This window comes from Lutjanus erythropterus, chromosome 18 (assembly GCF_056507025.1).
Source record: "Lutjanus erythropterus isolate fLutEry1 chromosome 18, fLutEry1.hap2, whole genome shotgun sequence".
NCBI classification, from domain to species: domain Eukaryota; kingdom Metazoa; phylum Chordata; class Actinopteri; order Lutjaniformes; family Lutjanidae; genus Lutjanus; species Lutjanus erythropterus.
This window is the reverse complement of record NC_139334.1, coordinates 28,376,958-28,395,814: the sequence shown is the minus strand read 5'-3', so window position 1 is coordinate 28,395,814 and position 18,857 is coordinate 28,376,958. Positions and strand designations below refer to the sequence as shown.

At 38.0% G+C, this 18,857-nt stretch overlaps 1 protein-coding gene across 15 annotated transcripts in view; it reads right to left on the bottom strand.

Moving 5' to 3' along the window:
* Positions 1–15,009, bottom strand: part of mark3a (MAP/microtubule affinity-regulating kinase 3a) — a 75,788-nt gene extending 60,779 nt beyond the window's left edge. For 8 of the 15 annotated variants that reach the window (XR_014772263.1, XM_084741818.1, XM_084741819.1 and 5 more), the window contains exons 1-3: positions 14,360–15,009; positions 7,344–7,526; positions 5,155–5,208 (exon numbers count right to left, since the gene is read on the bottom strand). Coding sequence is in view for 14 of the 15 variants with exons in the window: in XM_084741818.1 (XP_084597944.1) it covers positions 5,155–5,208; positions 7,344–7,526; positions 14,360–14,410 (288 nt within the window). In the remaining variant the exon portion in view is untranslated. The remainder of the gene's footprint in view (positions 1–5,154; positions 5,209–7,343; positions 7,527–14,359) is intronic. The other 7 variants (XM_084741808.1, XM_084741812.1, XM_084741811.1 and 4 more) reach the window with 1 other exon arrangement.
* Between the last annotated feature and the right edge of the window lie 3,848 nt (positions 15,010–18,857).

Genomic DNA, 18,857 nt, shown 5'->3' with positions numbered 1-18,857 from the left:
ATCGCTGGACGACTGGACGAATCTGTTGCCTATCAAAAACAGGCTGAATACATCGCCGGTTGTTTTTTTCTCCTTTCTTCTGAAGTGATAATTGTAATTTTATTTTGCTGATGTAATGGTCTGCTAACAAAGGCAGTTTTGGTGAGTTTTATGTTATTCTTTCTAGTTTGAATGAAGTGTGTTTTATGAGGAGTTAATGAGCTAATTAAGCTCATCATGAACTTGGCGTTCATGCACATTTACTAGCTCAGACTCAAGAGGACGGGAGGAGGTGGGTGGGGGGGGGTTGAACATGTCGCCAATTGCCAGTTGATGGGCTGACAATGGTCGGTTGGAAAATTTTGACTCATCACCCAACCCAACAAAACAATTAATCAAAATTACTATAAAACACCTGGTGCTTCAGTAGTTTTCAAATCTGTACACAAAAAGTATTGAGGTTCGATACAAAGCAGTAATAAGTAACGTCAGAGGCTTACAGTTGCAAATTCTGTTTCACACGATTAAAGCTGTTATTTTTAAATAAAAAGTCGAGAAAAGCTCTTCACAAATATAATTCTTCCTGTTAGATTAATGATTTTTATGAGTCACTGTGGAGTTGCTGCCTCCAGAGTGAAAAATGGTGCTATAAATGACGTGTACGGCTTAAATAACTGCTCTACAACCACTTAATGAAAACTAAAGCAAAACCTCAGCACACAGAGAGAGCAGAGGTTTGTTCCAGACTCAAAGCATGTGATGGACATTGTTTACATTTAATCAAGACTTCCGGGTGTCACACTCCCTCCCTGACCTTTGACCCGCTGGCTGACGACAGGACAGACCTCAGCAGGTTGAATCAGGACACGGAGAGAGAAGAACAGAATGGGAGCTGAGAGCTGTTTGCCAGCAACCAGTGACAGATGTGAATGTCGACTCAGCTCCTCCAAACTATTAAGAACAGAGGCTGAAAATAAACATTTAGGCTTCAGAGACGATATCCCCCGCTATCAGCCTCTCGCCAATTCTTGCAGTTACATAAGAGGTCAGGACACAGCGGTGCCGGTCGGCTCTGATGCAGGTTGGCTGTTACAGCAGCACCAGCTCAGAGGAGAGAGGAGCGCGGAGGAAAATAAACACGAGATACACTCCCTCAAAACTCAACACAACATCTGATACACAAACATGAGGTGACCGATCGCGTTCGGCCAGTGAATGTTTTAAAGGATTCGGCTGGTACCTTTTTATATTTTTAATATTACCAAAAAGTGAAAAGAATCGCATTAAAAACTCCAGACCAGCACTGTGTTAGTCCGTCTCTCAGGAGTTTCCCAGCCTGTCTGTTACTCTCAGCTCAAAGCCCACAGGTTCCTACTGAAGATATAAAGCTTTAAAAACAGGTCACAAATATATAGTGTCATTTTTTTAAGGCTCACTAAATTGGGGCACTGTAGTTTTTAGCAAATGTTATTCAAATGTGAGTAGCTACAGCACTGATTGGGGACAATTTTCAACAAATTAATACATATTTGGTGCTCTAGTGAGTAGAGAAATAATGCAATGTATGGCACATTGATTCATTTATAGTTAATTGTTTTGATGATTAAAGTAGAGCTCCAATGATCAATTGATTAGTTGTCAACTATTAAATCAACCAACTATTTTGATAATTGATTAATTGCTTTCAGTAATTTAAAAAAAAAAAATCAAAATTCTCTGATTTCAGCTTCTTAAATGGAAATATTTGCTTTCTATATTCCTACATGACTGACTATCTTTGGGTTGTGGACAAAACAAGAAATTTGTGGACATGATCACCATTTTCTGACATATTATAGACTAAAAGGACTAATCGAGAAAATAATCAACAATGGAAATAAGCCCTAGATTAGCCCTAGATAAGTCAACCAAAATCTGTTTATGAACAAGTCTGTGGTGAGAAATAAGCAATCTAGTTGCTGAATCTTCACTCATTTCATTTGATCACCAAGGCCTGATCTAAAAGTTTGTTCTGACATTTGCAAGGCAAGGACACTACTGCACTGCTGGTGTTAGCAGAGCAGCTAGCGTCTTATGAGGATCTGACATTATTATCCAGGTGAACTGGTTGAATATGGACCCTTCTCTGATTGAGGATTTCTCTATCACTATAAACAACCATCTGACCAAAAGTCACCAGTCATACATTTCATGTAATTCTATTTTGTGTAACAACAGCATCACTTTGTAAAAAAAAATAAAATAACATTAGAAAGCCAAAAGTCAAACTATTCCTTTAACATGAGTAACCCTCATATATATGAACCCATCAAGATCAGTGGCAGACTCAATTACTGAGCTACACAGTCACAAATCTAATCCATGTCAGGATTTCCTTCAACTTTAAATGTCCAACTTATCAGCCACCAAAGAAAAAAGAACAGTTGGCCTATAAATAGGAACACAAGACAGGAGTGGGAACATTTAATGTGCCAATCATGAAAAAGTACTAAAAAAAAAAAAAGTACTGAGATGTAGGTTCTTTTTTCAAGTGTGCTTCAAGTCCTTAAAATAAACATGAAAAGAAATCTAAATCCCTGTTGACCGGCAGGAAAAACAACCTGACAAATTCCTCAAAGAGAGTTTTTTTTTCTTTGACTGTGACAAAGCAGTAACCTAAAAACAACAAGGATTGCCGACAAAAGCCTCACGCTTTGTGTTTCCGTGAACGGCGCTGTCATGACTCAGTGTTTTTCTGTCAGCGTAGTGTCACAGCCAACGCCAAAGGGCCCGGGCCTCTGAGATACAAAGGCCAGAATCAATGGAGCTTTGGAAAAACTGATGGAAAACCACTAGCCGATCGCTGAGCGGGACGAGGGAGAGAGGAGCCGAGCCGAGCCGAGCGTCAACACATCATCATCACCGCCACCACCACCACCAGGAGCTACAGTGGCCGCCACTGCCGCCGCCACAGCCACGCACTGATCCGTCCCCTCTTCTGTCTGATGAGCAAAAAAAAAGCCTCCGGAGCTGCAGCAGCCAAGTCGATATCACTCTGACGTCCCCGAAACCACTTCCAGGCCGAGAGACAGAGCCAAAATGTACAGCGGCACAGATCAAAACAACCACGCACACACACATCTCCCTTGCTAATGAGCGTACACAAAAAAAGAAGAGACACACACACAGGGTTATGGGCAGCTCATTCTCAACTCACTGACTTCAAACTGTAAAGTGAAACTGCTATTCACTGTGTAGCAAAAGGAGCATTCACTCTCAGCCTCTGAAATTTGCATTTTAAAAGCAAACCCGCTTCCTGATTTGGTTGATTTAACAAGGAAAACAGAACTGTCACTCCCAGTTGCATGACAACCAAGCAGCATGAACTGGAAAAAGGTAGAAGAAAAATCACATTTAGTTCCTCTTGGAGGCTAATAAATGTTGAGAGAAATGCCGTTACTGCACAGTTTTCAGCAAAAGGTGTTCAAGTAGGACAAATCTAAATCTTAAAAGCCTTTTAAAAGCAGCCAAAATACTTGAATTTACTCCTTTTTTCCCTGAATAGGCCGAGCAGAAATGATTCAAGCCAATCTTCTTTTTAGGCCTCATGTTCCAGTTAAAAGGGATAGTTCAGGTTTTTTGAAGTGGAGCTATATGAGGTACTTAACCACAGTCAGTGTATTACCTAAAGTAGATGGTGGTCGGCACGTCTACAGTTTGGAGAAGTGGAGTACCAGGAGTACCGGTGTAGTTGGCTAAGCAATGTGCTGCTGTGGACAGTGTCAGCAGCAAAATGTATTTTTACCCACTTAACAACTATCAGTCAATATCAGTTTAAGTGTGCGCTATATTTAAAATATTTTCACCCCTTTACCTTGCTGTAAATATCGCTCTCTTTCCGCCACCAAAATCCTCTGGCAAAAACAGTGATTTTACCTCACAGAACAGTGGAGCTGCTCATCTACTGCTGCCTCAATCTTCAGTTTGTTTGTGTTACTGTGTGACTTTGGTGAATCCAAACTATCTTTTTAAAGCACCAAAGTCATGCAAGAACACAAACTAATTAACCGATCGAGGCAGCAGTGGACCAGTAACAACTGTGCTCTGTCAGTTAAAATTACTGTTTTTGTCAGAGGAGTTTGGTGGCAGGAAGAGAGCGACTTAACTTCAGTTTCCCATCAGAAAAGGTTATCTGGCAGCAAAGTAAAGCAGAAGAAAACATCCTAAACACACTGGAAACCTCATGCAGATTGCCATCTAATTGACTTTTTTATATTTATTACATGAATATCAAAGTAACTGAACTGACAGTTTTGCTATTTACTGACTGTTTAAAAACACAATGCAGCTGTTTCAAACTTTTCAAATTATGACACAAATTAAACTACTGTACTGTGTATAATTCAAATACACTATTGTCCATTACAGACCACTACTGCATATAAATACATAGCTTAATGTAGTTTCGCTGCTGCATCTCATTGGTTCATTTCCGGCATTTCGAAACGATTATTTTCATTAATAGATTCTTTAGACAAAAAAATGTCAAACAATTGTGAAAAATGCTTATCACAATTTCCCTGAACTCAAAGTGACGTCTTCAAATTGCTTTTTCTGTCCAACCAACAGTCCAAAACCCACAGACTCTTCATTTACTGTCATGAAAAACAAAGAAAAGCAGCAAATCCTCACATTTAAGAAGCTGAAACATTTGATATTTTTTCGCTTGAGAAATGACTGAAACTGTAAATCAATTATCAAAGTAGTTGCCAATTTTTAATTTCTAAGTGTCTAAAACACGTTTTGCTGCTGACTCCATTCACAGCAGTATCCATACTGGAAACCTGACAATCGCCATCTACTGTAGGTAATACACTGATCAGTACCTCATACAATCCCACTTGAAAAAAATCCAACTATCCCTTTAATAACAACCTTTCTAATCCAATATCTTCATGTTAAAATACAAAGTTTGAACAGCTGATGTTGAGCTGAATCATCTCCTCCACTGCAAAAGCATCACACTGAAATAATAAAAGCTCTTCACTCTATATGGAGAACACACGCTCAGTCCCAGCATGCCCTGCTTCCCATTTACACAATTAATACTCAATCTGTTGTGCCTCATGAATTTGTAAACGAACTCTGCCTCAGCGTGAGAGTACAACAGAAGAGAGAGAAGGGGGGGTAAATTACCTTCTGAAGGCTGTTTGGGTTCAGCTGCGTCTTGTCTATTATCTTAATTGCCACCTGTGGAGAGAGGGAGAGAAAAAAACAGCATCGAAACTGAGCAAAATTGGACATAACAGCCAAGGAGAAGTGTGTAAAAGAGGAAGTGGAATATGCCACTGAAATTAAAAAGCAAAATGACAAACACAGGAAAGGGAACCGACATTGAATTTTCAATGAGAAAACATCATTTAAAGACTTGAGAGCCAATCTGAGAGCGTAATGAGACAGTTTAAACTTCCTCCTTGAGGAAAAAAATAATGCCAAAATGCAACTGCCAAATAATTAACCAGAGAATCAGGAGGGGATTGAGGGGAAAAGAGCACCGTTGTTTCTTTAAATGTCGTACGCCGCGTTAAGAAGAAGCTTGCTCTTTCTGTTCATCAATTATGAACAAATCAAATGCTCGGCAGCAGCGGCAGCAGCAGCAGCAGCAGCTCGCCCTGAAAACATCCATTACTGCCAACACCATGATGAACACGTCAGTATATAGAGCTGGTGGGGCTGGGTTTGAAATTTACAGAGACAAGTGAAGTTTTAAGATCAAAACTGTTTTGATGTCTTATTCTAAGGAATATAAACAAGTTTTTCCTATAAAGGCCTCTATTTCATAGATGTATATAGAAGAAGTTCCTTAATGTTAAATGCTGTTCAAACACCAGCAGCAGACTATAAAAACTCTGCCCAAATACAATGGTCGAAAAACTCTTCGAAAAATTCTTCATTCAATCGCGAACTGTCAAAGAATAAAACTTGGAATCTGGCTGAAAATTCAGTGCGAAATTTTGGTACTTGACAGTTTTCTCGCTTCACATCTCCATCCATATAAAAGAAGCATTGAGCTATGACTTGCAATAAAAACTGAATGTCAGCCCAGCAATGTCATTCCCCGCCAAAATCACAGACAGGAACTCAGACAGTGTGATGTGTAAAAACCTGCAGTGATACTGATTCACACCATCTTCAGGAACTGCAAACTCTGATCAAAAATTGTTCTGAGTAATTTCAAGGGACCTATACCCAAAGTTTCCAGACTCTCAGAGCCTTTATCATCACGTCTAAATAGTGATGCTGGACAGATGCCACCTTTTAGATGTGATGAAGTCAATCAAGCTCCACTCCATGTTCAGTGCAAGACACTGGGAGACCGTTTCATTTCAAAGATTCAAAACATTTTTTTTTTTTTACAGGAGAGAGCATGTAGATAAAACACCAGATTATGCTCAAAATCAAGCATCCTTCAATGAGAATGTTCAAATTTAAGTATACTCGTAACCTTGAAAAAGTAAACGCTTAAAATTACGCTTTTTCCAAACTCAAGTAAATAAGTTGGACTACGTTTATGGGATTTGTAACAAACATGGATTGGTCAAATTTAATGGCAATACTGGCACAAAATATCCAACTGTTGGTGCTGACATTCAGGCTCACAAAGCTCAGATGATACATGCAAGAAAGGACAGGTTTTCCAATGGTTACATGTACTTTAAGTAATATTTTCTAGTATTAATCTATTCATATGTTTTTTTTTAAAAAAAGACTACAGGACAAACCACTGGAATATTATTTACCAGATTTCTAAGATTGCTGTGGTTTTGGCTTTCAAATTCATGGGTTTATTGATATGTGGCACGGATGTACCCGAGTCCGAATAAGTTAATGAGGAAAGCACAAATAATGGTATGGAAGTGGATATTTCTTCTACACGAAGTTGCTCATTATTATTCAGCAAAAATCAGCAAAGCTTAAAAAAAAGGTTGCATCTAACTTAATCACTGATTTAATGCACTAAGATTATTCACTTAAACTGAAGGATTTTTTTTAAAATCTTAACTGTAGTTTTTCTATTTTCGATGCAAAACAGAATCATTCAATTAATATATTTTGTCTGATAGTTTCTGATTTTTCAATACCGTCTTGTTAAAGGGGAGGTGATGGTGGGCTTCAGACAGTTCATAAAACTTAGTTTAGCTTATCATACAAAGATAAATTTGTTGCTATGATGGCAGAACAACTGCACTGCTGGTGATTATTAGGATGGAAAATGAAACATTTGCCTGATTTAGAAACGACACCCACTTCTGGTCTTCTATCAAATACAGAGACAGATAATGACGTCTCTGTATAAAAACGGCCAGCGTCTGTGTGCGGCTCACCTCTCTGCCGGTGAGGATGTGTCGGGCCAGTTTGACCTTGGCGAAGTTGCCCTTCCCGATGGTTTTGAGCAGCCGGTAGTTGCCGACGTGGGGCTGCTGCGGCTCCTCGGAGCTGCGGGATCGTACGCCGGTCCGGCCCGAGCGTGTGCTGATCTCCTGACGTCCATTACTGTGAGACGTGTGCTGTGGGAAAAAAAAAAAGACACATTAGTTTAGACGTGCTGGTCGTTAAATCGTTCTCACTGTGAAACATGTACATGTATCAGCCATGACTCATGTTGACCCACTGTGACGTATCCACTTAGGCTCTGCAGGAAGAACTACTGATATTTATAGTTCTGCATCCAGACGAGGAAAGTGAGCTTTTCTTCCACCAGCCACAGATGGCTGATAAAACTGATTTTCCAGGCAGTTTCACCATTTGATCTGCCACATATCGGAGCTTTAAAGCTACAGGAAGATATCACATTAGGCACTTTTTACCTCCTGTACAATTTCTTATAAACATAAATTTTAAAAAGGTGATAATTTTGTAATCTGAGTCCTTGGTGAACAGTTCTAAACCCAAAGATTGTGTTCCCTACCATGTGACATGACAAAAAACACAAAATCCTCACATCTAAGAGCCTGGAACCTTTTACTTTAACACATTTTCTAGAAAAAAAATACTTGAAGGATGAAACAATCTATTATTACAAAACCGTTGTAGATAAATAACCTGTTGATCGACTATGTTTGACTAGGTTTAAAACAAATCATTTAACACTCAAGTTACACTGATAGGACCTTTAATGAAGTAGTTTGGGAAATTTTTCTGCTGTGTGTGGATGTTTGCCCAGTTGATTTTTGATTTAAATCAGATTTTTTGTACCCAGAATGCACTGAAAGACTTCCTCAGTCACTGACTCCTACATGTTAATGAAGGTCACATTCACACACAAGTAATGGACAACTAAACTGAAAAAATGTGACCAGGTTGAAGAGCTTTTTTTTTTTTGCTTGTTTCATATATTTTTCCCTTTTGTCTTCCTCATTTCCTTGTCTTATTTTGAGTAACAGCTGTTTACCTTTTTAACAGCTTATCTGCCATAAGAGCAAATACCACAAACAACCCAAGCAAAACAGAAACTGTTTTCTTCCTGTTTGTTTGTTTGCATCGTGTGTTTACATTTTGGGTTTTTTTGCTTAAATGTAAAGCATAGTTAAGTGCCTCTATGTTTGAAAGGTTAACTTAAAAAAAACACAATATCTGCAGCTACAGTCAATGTCATATTTGGGCATGCAATGCCTCTGAACAGCAGAGCATAAAGCAACAAATGAGGTTTCAAAAAGGTTATTTGAAAATAGAGCTCCAACAATCCGTTGATTCATCGGTCAAAAGAAATTAAATGCAAAAATAGATTGATCATTTCATTAATTTTTCAAGCTAAAATGTCAAAAACAACTGCTGGTTCCAGCTTAATGGTTTTCTTGGTCATTCATGATAGTAAATGATGAGTGTTTGCTTTGGACAAAAGAGGTAATTTAAAGACACCACGCTCTGGGAAATTGTAATAAGCAATATTCCACCTTATTTTTTCATTTTAAAGACTAAACGATTCATTGATTAACTGTGAAAATAATGCAGCCCTATTTGAAAAGCTAAAAGGATCAATCCATAACAGCAGTCTGGTTCAAATACAGTTACTACACTACTGTTCTGATTTACCAGGAAGAAAAAAGTTTAGCTCTGTTTTGTAAACCACACGGATCTTGATGCATCTCGTGATCAGTTTAGCGAATAGATGATACTTAAAACTAAATATCTGACATCTGTTGTGTGGAACGTCAGAAATGCTGTTTATTGATTATTATTTTCAATCTCATCATGTCTGACACAGATTTCAACAGAGCTAGTGGCACTTTTCAGCTTTGACTGACAGAATCAGAACATCTGGCTGTATTATACTGTTTTCGGAGGCTGTAAAAAGATGCAAAAAGAATATATTCAGATAACAGAATGCTAATTCCTCAGAAACACTCAACATTCACAAAACTCAATGCATTCTGGATTGAAGTGCAATCAAAGCTCAACTGCTTGGTGTCGTGATTTTGTGTCGCACAGCTCTGACAGTACCACCAATGGAGGCATTGATTTTTTTTGGGTGCTGTGATCAAAAGCACCCCTCTGTGTCCCATCAGCTAATAAAGAAAAAAAATCTGATAGATACTCGGTGCAGCCTCGGTATCGACTGACCGACCGATGCCTCATTAGCAGTGGCGCTGCCCTCTGCCCCGCCCGGCTCTACCCAGCCCCTCCCTTCCAGTCCACAAACCGAACTGACCCCGTTCACCCTGGTGACAATGAAAAGGACAGTGATAAAGATAGAAAATTAAGACTTTCTTGCAAAATTCTAACTTTAAATAAAACCAGAAAAGAGGTCAAACATGATGAGCAAGAAATCTATCTTATCTATACTTTATATTTTGACTCCACAGTGAGTGCACCCATCAAATTAAAAAGATTCAGAAATGTCATAGAATTAATTCTGTAAGACGTTGTGCAGACATTACAGCTAAAATCATGTCATATAAAGTTAATATAAAGTTACCATTAGGTAGGACAAGGTCACAATAAACTTAATTAACACCACACACATTAAAAATCTCCATGTGAACTATTTTAGATAAACCACAGGAGATAGAAAAGGTCATAAAGCACAATAAGGTCACTCTCTACAAAGCAGCACACACACTTTAAGTCACTAAAGGAATTTTTTAGGGCTTCTACAGTGATAGCAGTGGAGATAAAAATATCAGCAACTAGGATAAGGTCACTGTTGAATACCACACACAAACACGGCCAAAAAATACGCCTGAGGGAACATTAAACAGTTTTTTTCTTTTCGTTCCACTGTATTATCTGCTAATCATAAAGGACCAACATTTTTAAAAACCAACATTTCCAGTTTCCCAGCTCACAACTTCCTGTAAGTAGAAGGAAAAAAAACATCTCCCTGTTGAATACGACCCTTTCCTTTTCGGTGGTTACTCACAAGGCTGCGGTGTCTCCTGGCTGCCTGGGCGCCCGTCATGTTTGAACAGGAAAATGCTCTGCCCTGCTGATGATGCCCATAGAGATTCCCACAACACCAGATTTTCCCAACTCAGAGCCCAGATAACCACAGACAGACCAGAGAGGGAAGACAGCAGCGGGGGGGTGGGGTGGGGGGGGTGTAGGGGGGGCGCAGCGGCACTGATCTTATGTCAAGCCTGCTAGAGGCAGAGAGACCGAAAAACCGGAAACCAGACACTATCCTTTCAGATTAAAAGCATTTACTGGAGAGTGCCCCGATCAAGCCCCTCTGGGTTGTTTGCACCTCACCATCACATTTTATCTGTTCATGTATATATTAAGTTGGAATTTTTATGTGTGATCAAATACAAGTAAATCATTTAGTCTGCAGCTTCCCCAGCTTTGTGGAGATTATGTCTAGTCGTCTCTCTCTTTTTGAAGGACTTTTTTTCTCTCATGCTGAAATTGCCAGCAAAATATGTTCTCATCTTGGTTAACTTATCTAAATAATTAGAAATACACACACACACACACACACACACACACACACACACACACACATATATATATAATTACATATAATACATACATGTAATTAATTAAAAACCAATCTGCATTATGTTCTGTCAAAAGTAAAGTTTTCGTATCAGATAATATACATACCATTATAGCTGTGATTTACCAATAACAAACTTATAATATCTGCAGTCTGATATATCTGTTTGGCTCTACATCACGTTATGTTTAGTTCAGCCAAAGGTCCTAAAAACAAACATATTAAATTCACAATAAAATAGGCTCAAAAATAAGGATTGTCTGGGGCAAGTAAAATACTTTCGTATCATTCTGTAGCTTCCTAGAAGTGTTCCTTCCTTCCCTTTATTCAAATTTTGGCCCAAGTGTGAATGTTTTACAATATAAATGCCATTTTCTGCAGCTCCTCTAAAAATGCTTTCATATGTGACTCGACGTAGGTTTCAGCATGATGATATAATGTATAGACTCTAGAGTATGAACACATGCTAACAGTCACATCTCTATTGGCTGAATGGGAGTTTACATTTGACAAATCTGTAAAATAACGTAGATAATGGCCTTTTAAACACAGGTTTTTTTCCACATCGTTGAAGATGGATGTTGCTAAGGAGCGAGCCATCTCCACTCTGTTGAGAGTAGTAAATGTGCAGTACCAATCAGGCACTCACAAGAAAATGCTGGCCAGTAAAGGCAAAGTTTATGACCGGTAACATGAGCGAGTGCTTCAGTTATTTTGGACAAAGGACTTCAGTTTTAATAAATAGAGGATAACACAAGGTTGTTTTTCAAAGGCATGTCAAGTTTCCAAAAAAATGTTTCTAGAGTACCATAACAAGAGCCGACAACATCTTGCTTGCAGCTAAGATTAAACCTGAGAGTTAACTTTAGGCTTTGTTGTTATTTGGTAACCACTTATAAATCAAAACAATCGGTAGGCAATAGGGAACCTGATTGAGAACATTTGAGAACCTGAACCATCAAATGTTTGCCATTTTTCTTTGAAAAAAATGACTTCCATAAATTATCTTTTGCTCCACAGATAAATTGCTATTTCTTTCGTTTTCGTTATTGCTTCTGGTTTCAAGCCATGTTTTCAATCGATTAAATCTTTGCATATGCAGCTACTGAAGTGGCCTGATTTCTCCAATGTGGATCAATAAAGTTTCACCACATCTTATCACCCACAGTGCTGTGTTTGTGCAGGATAAGTCTTATCTCCAGCTGACTCTCTGCTGCTGCTACCGTGATGAGTCATGAGATTCTCATGATATCACATGTGGACATTACACGGTTGCAGTTAAACAGATGGGATATGGGGAGAATAAAGGAATGTATGGCGAGGATACAACGAGAAGGAGAAAAGTTGAGTTTGAATTTATAGAAACAACTGAATTCAACAGATGCCAAACAGAAAATGCTGACAAAGATGGAGTGTGGTGTTACAGCATTACGAGAATGAATAAAGCAGCTATATAGGTTTTAAAGGTTGTGCAATTTAAAGGTTGAGCAGGGTAATAAAAAATGTATGTACAGTGGCTCATATTGCTTCATTTCCTGACAAGAGTTAATGTTATATAGCACTGAAACAATTAGTCGATCGCCAGCAAATTAAAGCCCAATAATTCTGATGACCACTTACTTGTGTGCATTTATTGAGCGAAAATGCCAAAGATTTGTTGTTTTCAGCATCTCAATTGTCAGGAGCTGCTGCTTTTCTTCATTTCATACATCTATATCCATCCACATCTGTGCAGATATCCCTATAAATCCAATTTGATGTGACTGCCCAGACTTCTCCACAAAGCCACTATGCAAAATAAGGCTACTGAATACCGTCTGCACATGAGTGGTCCAGAAAGTTAGATAAACATCTACTACACATCCATAGTGTTAGCAGGTGTATGTTTGGGAGTAATTCAGAACTTTATCGTTAGTCATTTACAGTTATACTGCCAAATATTTGCTGGTTGCTGTTCCTTAAATGTGAGGATTTGCCACTATACTGTTTTATATTTAAAAAAAAGTTTTTAAGTGTTGAAGACATCACTTTGTGATACTGAAAAAAGGGAAGAAGAAGAAAAGATTCATCGACTATGTAGTTTGAAGCTCAAAGATTTGCTGATTAATCACCGACCAAAAAAACAGCAGTCAATTGCAGTCAAATATACAGCGAATCTGACAACATCTTGTTTCAGCTTTTCCAATGTGAGGATTTTCTGATTTTCTGTGTTTTAAATCATTAAGCTTCTTTTTATCAATGTATTTTTTTGCACAGTTTGAAAAATTCTTGCCTTTTCCAAAACAGGGTTAATGCACTTGTGTAGGTCCTGACAAAAGTGATCATTTATACACGCACTGATCGGCTGTTTCTGCTCTGACAGTCTCCTCATAGCTCATCGCATCATCTTGTTGCATCCTCTTCTCTGCAACAGTATAATGGTTCTCTAATTGGAGCACTGGTGCCACTAAGTAATAATCCTAATAGCCACATAACAGTAATGGATGGAAATAACCATTCATCACAGTTTCTTGTGTTTACTCAACAATTCAGTTAAAATGTGCAATACATTTAGAATGGTAAACTGGCTATTATTGGCTGAAAAGGGTTATGGAATATTTATCCAAAACAACAAGAAAAAAACAAAAAACAATTCAAAGATGTCACCTTAGGCTTTGAAGAAGTGAAGCTGAATTATTTTAAACAATTGATATTTTACCTGATAACTAAAAAAAACAGTTGCAGCTACAATGAAATCTCTTTTGCACATTTTTAATGTCTTTATGTTAATAAGGAGAACATGATAACAACATAGACTGTTCAATGCTTGCTGCAATTTCACTATGCCTGTATCACGCGTTAGAGATTAGTTTAATTTTGAAAATCCAGACCGGAAACTATAATTGTTATGTTGTCGCCACCTTGACAAGGCTCTTCCAGACAGGATATTCTGTTGTCACGCGGAGGCGGGTCTACTGAAGCCCATATTTGGAAGCTGAACGGTTGAAACCTTTGAGTGACAGCTGGGGCAGCCAATGGGGAGCCAGAACACAAACTACTGTTGCCTGCCAGAACCAGCAGGCAAAGTACTGTAGTTTTGTTCGTGGCTGGGCCTAAATATCCTGACTACATCCTAATTACTTACAGTCACATGAAAACTTATCACTCGCTGATAAAAAATAAAATTTACATTTAAATGAATCTCAAAATGGACACAGGATAAAATTAAAGGGCGTGTTAGAAGTAGAGAATATGCATGTTTACGATTTACCAACGAAGTGTGAAACAATTAACTATCATCCAGTCTAATAATGCAACAAAAGGCATTAACGAGCCACAGTTTAAGTGTAACATCAACCTCCTTCTAGATGCAATTCAATGATATTTTACAGATAAAAATCCCAACAATCAACCCTTTATACTTACACTTTCCGTCACCTTCTCGTTGACCGTAGGCAAAGGAGTTTTTGTTGACATATTTTATTCGTCCTTCTTCCACCAGCCACCGTCTGAAGTCCAAAAAAATCCGCCGACACCTTCTTCAGTCCGACAGCGGAAAAATGAGATTATTGCTTTGCTTTGCAGCTCTCTCCGGGGGAAACGGTCTCAGCATGGATCGTGACAATTTTCAAACCAGACCGGACGTGTTAGAGCCGAGCACCTCAACTGTTAGGGACCGAAAAAATCCTCACTAAAGAGCATAATAATCCCCGTGTTCAGTGTTTTCATGGCGCGTACATACCGTTCATGGCCTGTGTTCAAACTCGACAGGCGAACGAAATCAGTGTCCGTCTGTCCGCTTGGGTTTGAGTCAGTGAAGCTAACTAAACTAACGTCAAGGCGCTGTCGGTCGCCACTTCCAAAAATCGCCCCGGGCTTGTTTTTTTTCCCCCAAAAAATAACTCAGTCTAGAAACAAGCCATGGCGTCGAGTGTCACCTGTAAATGTTTCTTGGAGGGATTTAAAAGGTCTGGGTGGCTGAAATACTCGCCGTCGACTCGGTTTCTTCCATCTCCGACGGCCCAAAGTGAAGCTGGTCTGTCTGTTTTAGGTGGGACCAAAATGGCTACTCAGCGGCTGGGCTGGATTAGGCTGCGTTCACGGACCTCCGACGTCAGAGTTTTCTCATCAGCAGACAGAACAACAGCTGACTCTTTCATTAAGAATTTAATATTCCTTTACTTACATAAAAGTAGAAATACCATACTCTAAAAATACTGTATTATTGCTGTACTTTATTCAGCATAGAAATATCAGAAAAATGTACTTAAAGTATCAAAGTAATCAGTACTTTATGAAGAATGGCAGCTTGCAGCAGTGATGGAATCTCAAGTAATGTACATAAGTACAAATTTGAGGTTCTTGTACATCAATTAATTTTTTCCATTTTATGCTACTTATTTTTGAAATATTTTATTTTCAAATTCTCAATTATGCAAGAATAGTGCAACTTATTCCTTCTAACAACTCAATAATAAATTATACAGTAAACTAAAGGCAATGAGGTGAGAGAATAATAGCATAAACTAAATAAATAAAACAAACAACAACAGCAACAACAATAATAATAATAAAATAACCATATTTGAGGGATCCTTGCAAAAATGTAAGTTTATGTATATATTTCAGTATAAGTTGTAACGATGTAAAAAATGCACCTTATGTAAATGTATTTAGTTACTTTCCACCACTGTTCTATCAATTATTGTCTCAATTAGTTGATTAGAAGATTTATTTATTTATTTTCTACAAGTTGAATATAATGTCAAAGTACTCAAGTATCTTTTTGTGAAACTATGCAGCAAATTTCTACTGTAATTTTCAAAAAAAAAAAAAAAAAAAAAAAGTTGGGAAAAATGCTCATTTTCCCCACATTTCAGAAGTTAACACATTATACTCATTGCACATATTCAGTTTACAATCATATAAAACAGAAAATAATGGCAAATCCTCACATTAGAGAAGTAGGAGCCAGAGAATGCTTTGCCTTATAAATGATAAATAAATGTCTCTTTCCAAAATTCATGACCTGGTTACTCAAAATATAAGTATAAGGAACTACTTTCTCTATAGTGAAGTACACCCACCAACTGTATCACTGTGCAGAATGAAGCGTGCATCTAGTTATGGATGAGAGGCTTGTGCTTGTGACAGCAGAGGATGTAAACATGAATGGCGTCCTCCTCGGCTGAGCTGTAATCTCTCGTCCATGGGGAGATGCACACGTCCTTCTACGTGGCGATAAAGATTGGCAGGTTTAAAAGAAAATATTTCATATGTGAAACTGCTCATAACAAGGTCTGTGGATTTTCTTGAGTAACCGGGCCACAATTTCTGGAAAGACACATTGCTGTTGAGTTTTTAAAATGATTTTTTTTGGCACTTTGAGCACCACAAACTATATGTCATCTAGTTCTATTATATTGGAGAGAAGATAGGCATCTTTACTGCCAATATCTCCAGAACGTGGCGAAACACATGAAAACTTTGCAGTTGGATAAAAAGCACAAACAGGTAAGAGTAAAACATATATTTTCAATTGTGGGGTGAACTGTTCCTTTAAAAATAGTGTATTTATATGTATAATTATTCTTTGACACTGATTCTGATATTTCTTAGGCTGAACTGGAGGATTTATTCTCCATCAGAATTAAATGTCTGTCACCAGACCATCAGTATAGGTGGATAAAATTGTCAGAATATATAATTAAAAGGTAAAAATTAACCAAATTAAATGTGAAATTGTGTGATTTTAGTTTTTTCCCTAATGGCTCGTCAAACTGTTTTATCTGGGTGGAGTTGTGTTGAGGGAATTAGGACTCCTGACTTCTAAAATCCTGGATATAATCCTTATTAGAGTCTTTCTGTGTGGTGTGTGCACGTCCCCCCTTATTTAACGTGTATTTACTCAGAATTTCTCCAAGTTATTTAAAATCATGACACATTAAATTTGAAAAAGTAACTTCAAACAAAATGCAGCTCCAAAATATATGCACAATACCTACCATCAGATAGTGAGATTTGTTGTGCTGAAAGGTTACATTATATATCTCCGACAGCCGATGAACGCAGCATGAGTGTGTCCAGCTGAACGGGTGGAGGAAGTGAGGAAACCGGCTGACCTCAGTCCCATTGGACCAGAAAGTACAGAGAGGACTGTCATCACTCAGGAGGAAACGTCTCTGTGGGAATTAACTTGACTTCAAAGGAAATTAGGATTTTGTTTTAATTGAATTATACGTCATTCACTAATTCACCTATTAAAGGGAGGAAACTCAGAATAACAAGACAAAAACTCCTTCTCATTCTTTCTATTCGACTTTACATGAACACAACGAGTTTCTGGACAATATTTATCTACTTACACACAGTGGTAGAATGTAACTAAGTACAGTTACTGAAGTATTAAGTAAAATGTTTAGGTATTTGTATTTTCCACTTTTTTTTTTACTTCTACTCTACGACATTTCAGAGGGAAATGTACTTTTTACTTACTTTCTACATATATCTAACAGCTTTAGTTACGAGTTACCAGTAGTGGAAAGTAACTGAAAAGTAAATTTACTCACGTACTACACTTAGGTAGGGAGGAGTGGGGCCAGTTGTAACAGGGGCTATTGTAACCATTCAGTTTCTCCAATCAGAAAGAAGCCTGAGTGATGACACTTACTTTGCACATGCTCAGAGGAGTAGAATCGTTCTGGGACTCCCTAAAATCATGGTGTTTTGCCCGGGGCGGAGTTTTACGTCCTGCGCTTCACACACAGGGTTGTGCCTACTACACGGTCTTATCACTCTGGATAAAGTGGCAAAAGTGTGACCTAAAAAGTTGTTTACTAACCTAATTTTGCCTTAAACCCAAAATTAAACGCACAGGAGACCTCCTGCCTGACTGTAACTTCAAACAGATTTTTTTGTACTTTTGTGATCATCAATTAACGATGATACACTTAGATTTTGGCTCTTTGTAATACTGAACCGCTGCAGCTTCACCTAACATTAGACTTCACTGCACTGAGTGTCAAATGACTTTCACCTGACTGCAGATTAATTCTCAAACTGAGCGTCATAACATTTTCCTGGAGACGTAAATAAACTGAGTTTACTTGGGTTTTATGCCCCTGAACTAAACAGTGCTAAAATATCTGGACAAGATATAATCTGATATCAGTGTAATATGTTGTCCAATTAGAATTGCAAACATCATATAAACATATCTCATATTGCAAGAATTTTCCAAGCTTTCTTAAAAAAATTTACCCACATTTGCCTCTCAGTCCAATTTTTGTCGTGTACTTGGAGCACAAGCTGAGAAAGTCACAGATCTCACTCATGAAGTTGCTGAAGCGAGCGCTGCTACATCCTGCACAACCACACCCGTCTGCAGGACATATGAAGGTTTTAGGGAGTCTGCGATCATTTTACCTCAAGTTCTCAACAGAAGAATAATTTTGAGTTATCAAAATATAAATTTTTCTTCTGCTGTCTAGACTGTGAATTTAAACGTACATCGATTTGATTTCTGGGTATTTGGTTAAAAATGAATATGAACAAACTGCTAATACAGGTGTTGCTGCCTGAATGACTGAATTTTCATTTTGGGGGAACTATCCCTTTAAGCGGCATTTTACTTGTAATATTTTTACAGTGTTTACTTAAAGATCTGAACCTCCTCCACTACTGCTTTAACATTTCCACATTACTAAAGCTTTTCCCTGCAGTTTTGTGTCCACACATCCCTATAAAGAAGGTTGAATACATCACTGATAAGACATTTGATTCAATTCAGATTTTTCCTTAAAATGCCCAATTTTTTTTTACATATTTAATCTCAAAACAAGTGTATTTTGAAATGTTGTATGTACTGTTAGTTAACTGTCAAAATGAGAGACTGGCCTGTCAGGTCTCCTGTTTAAAGTGAAAA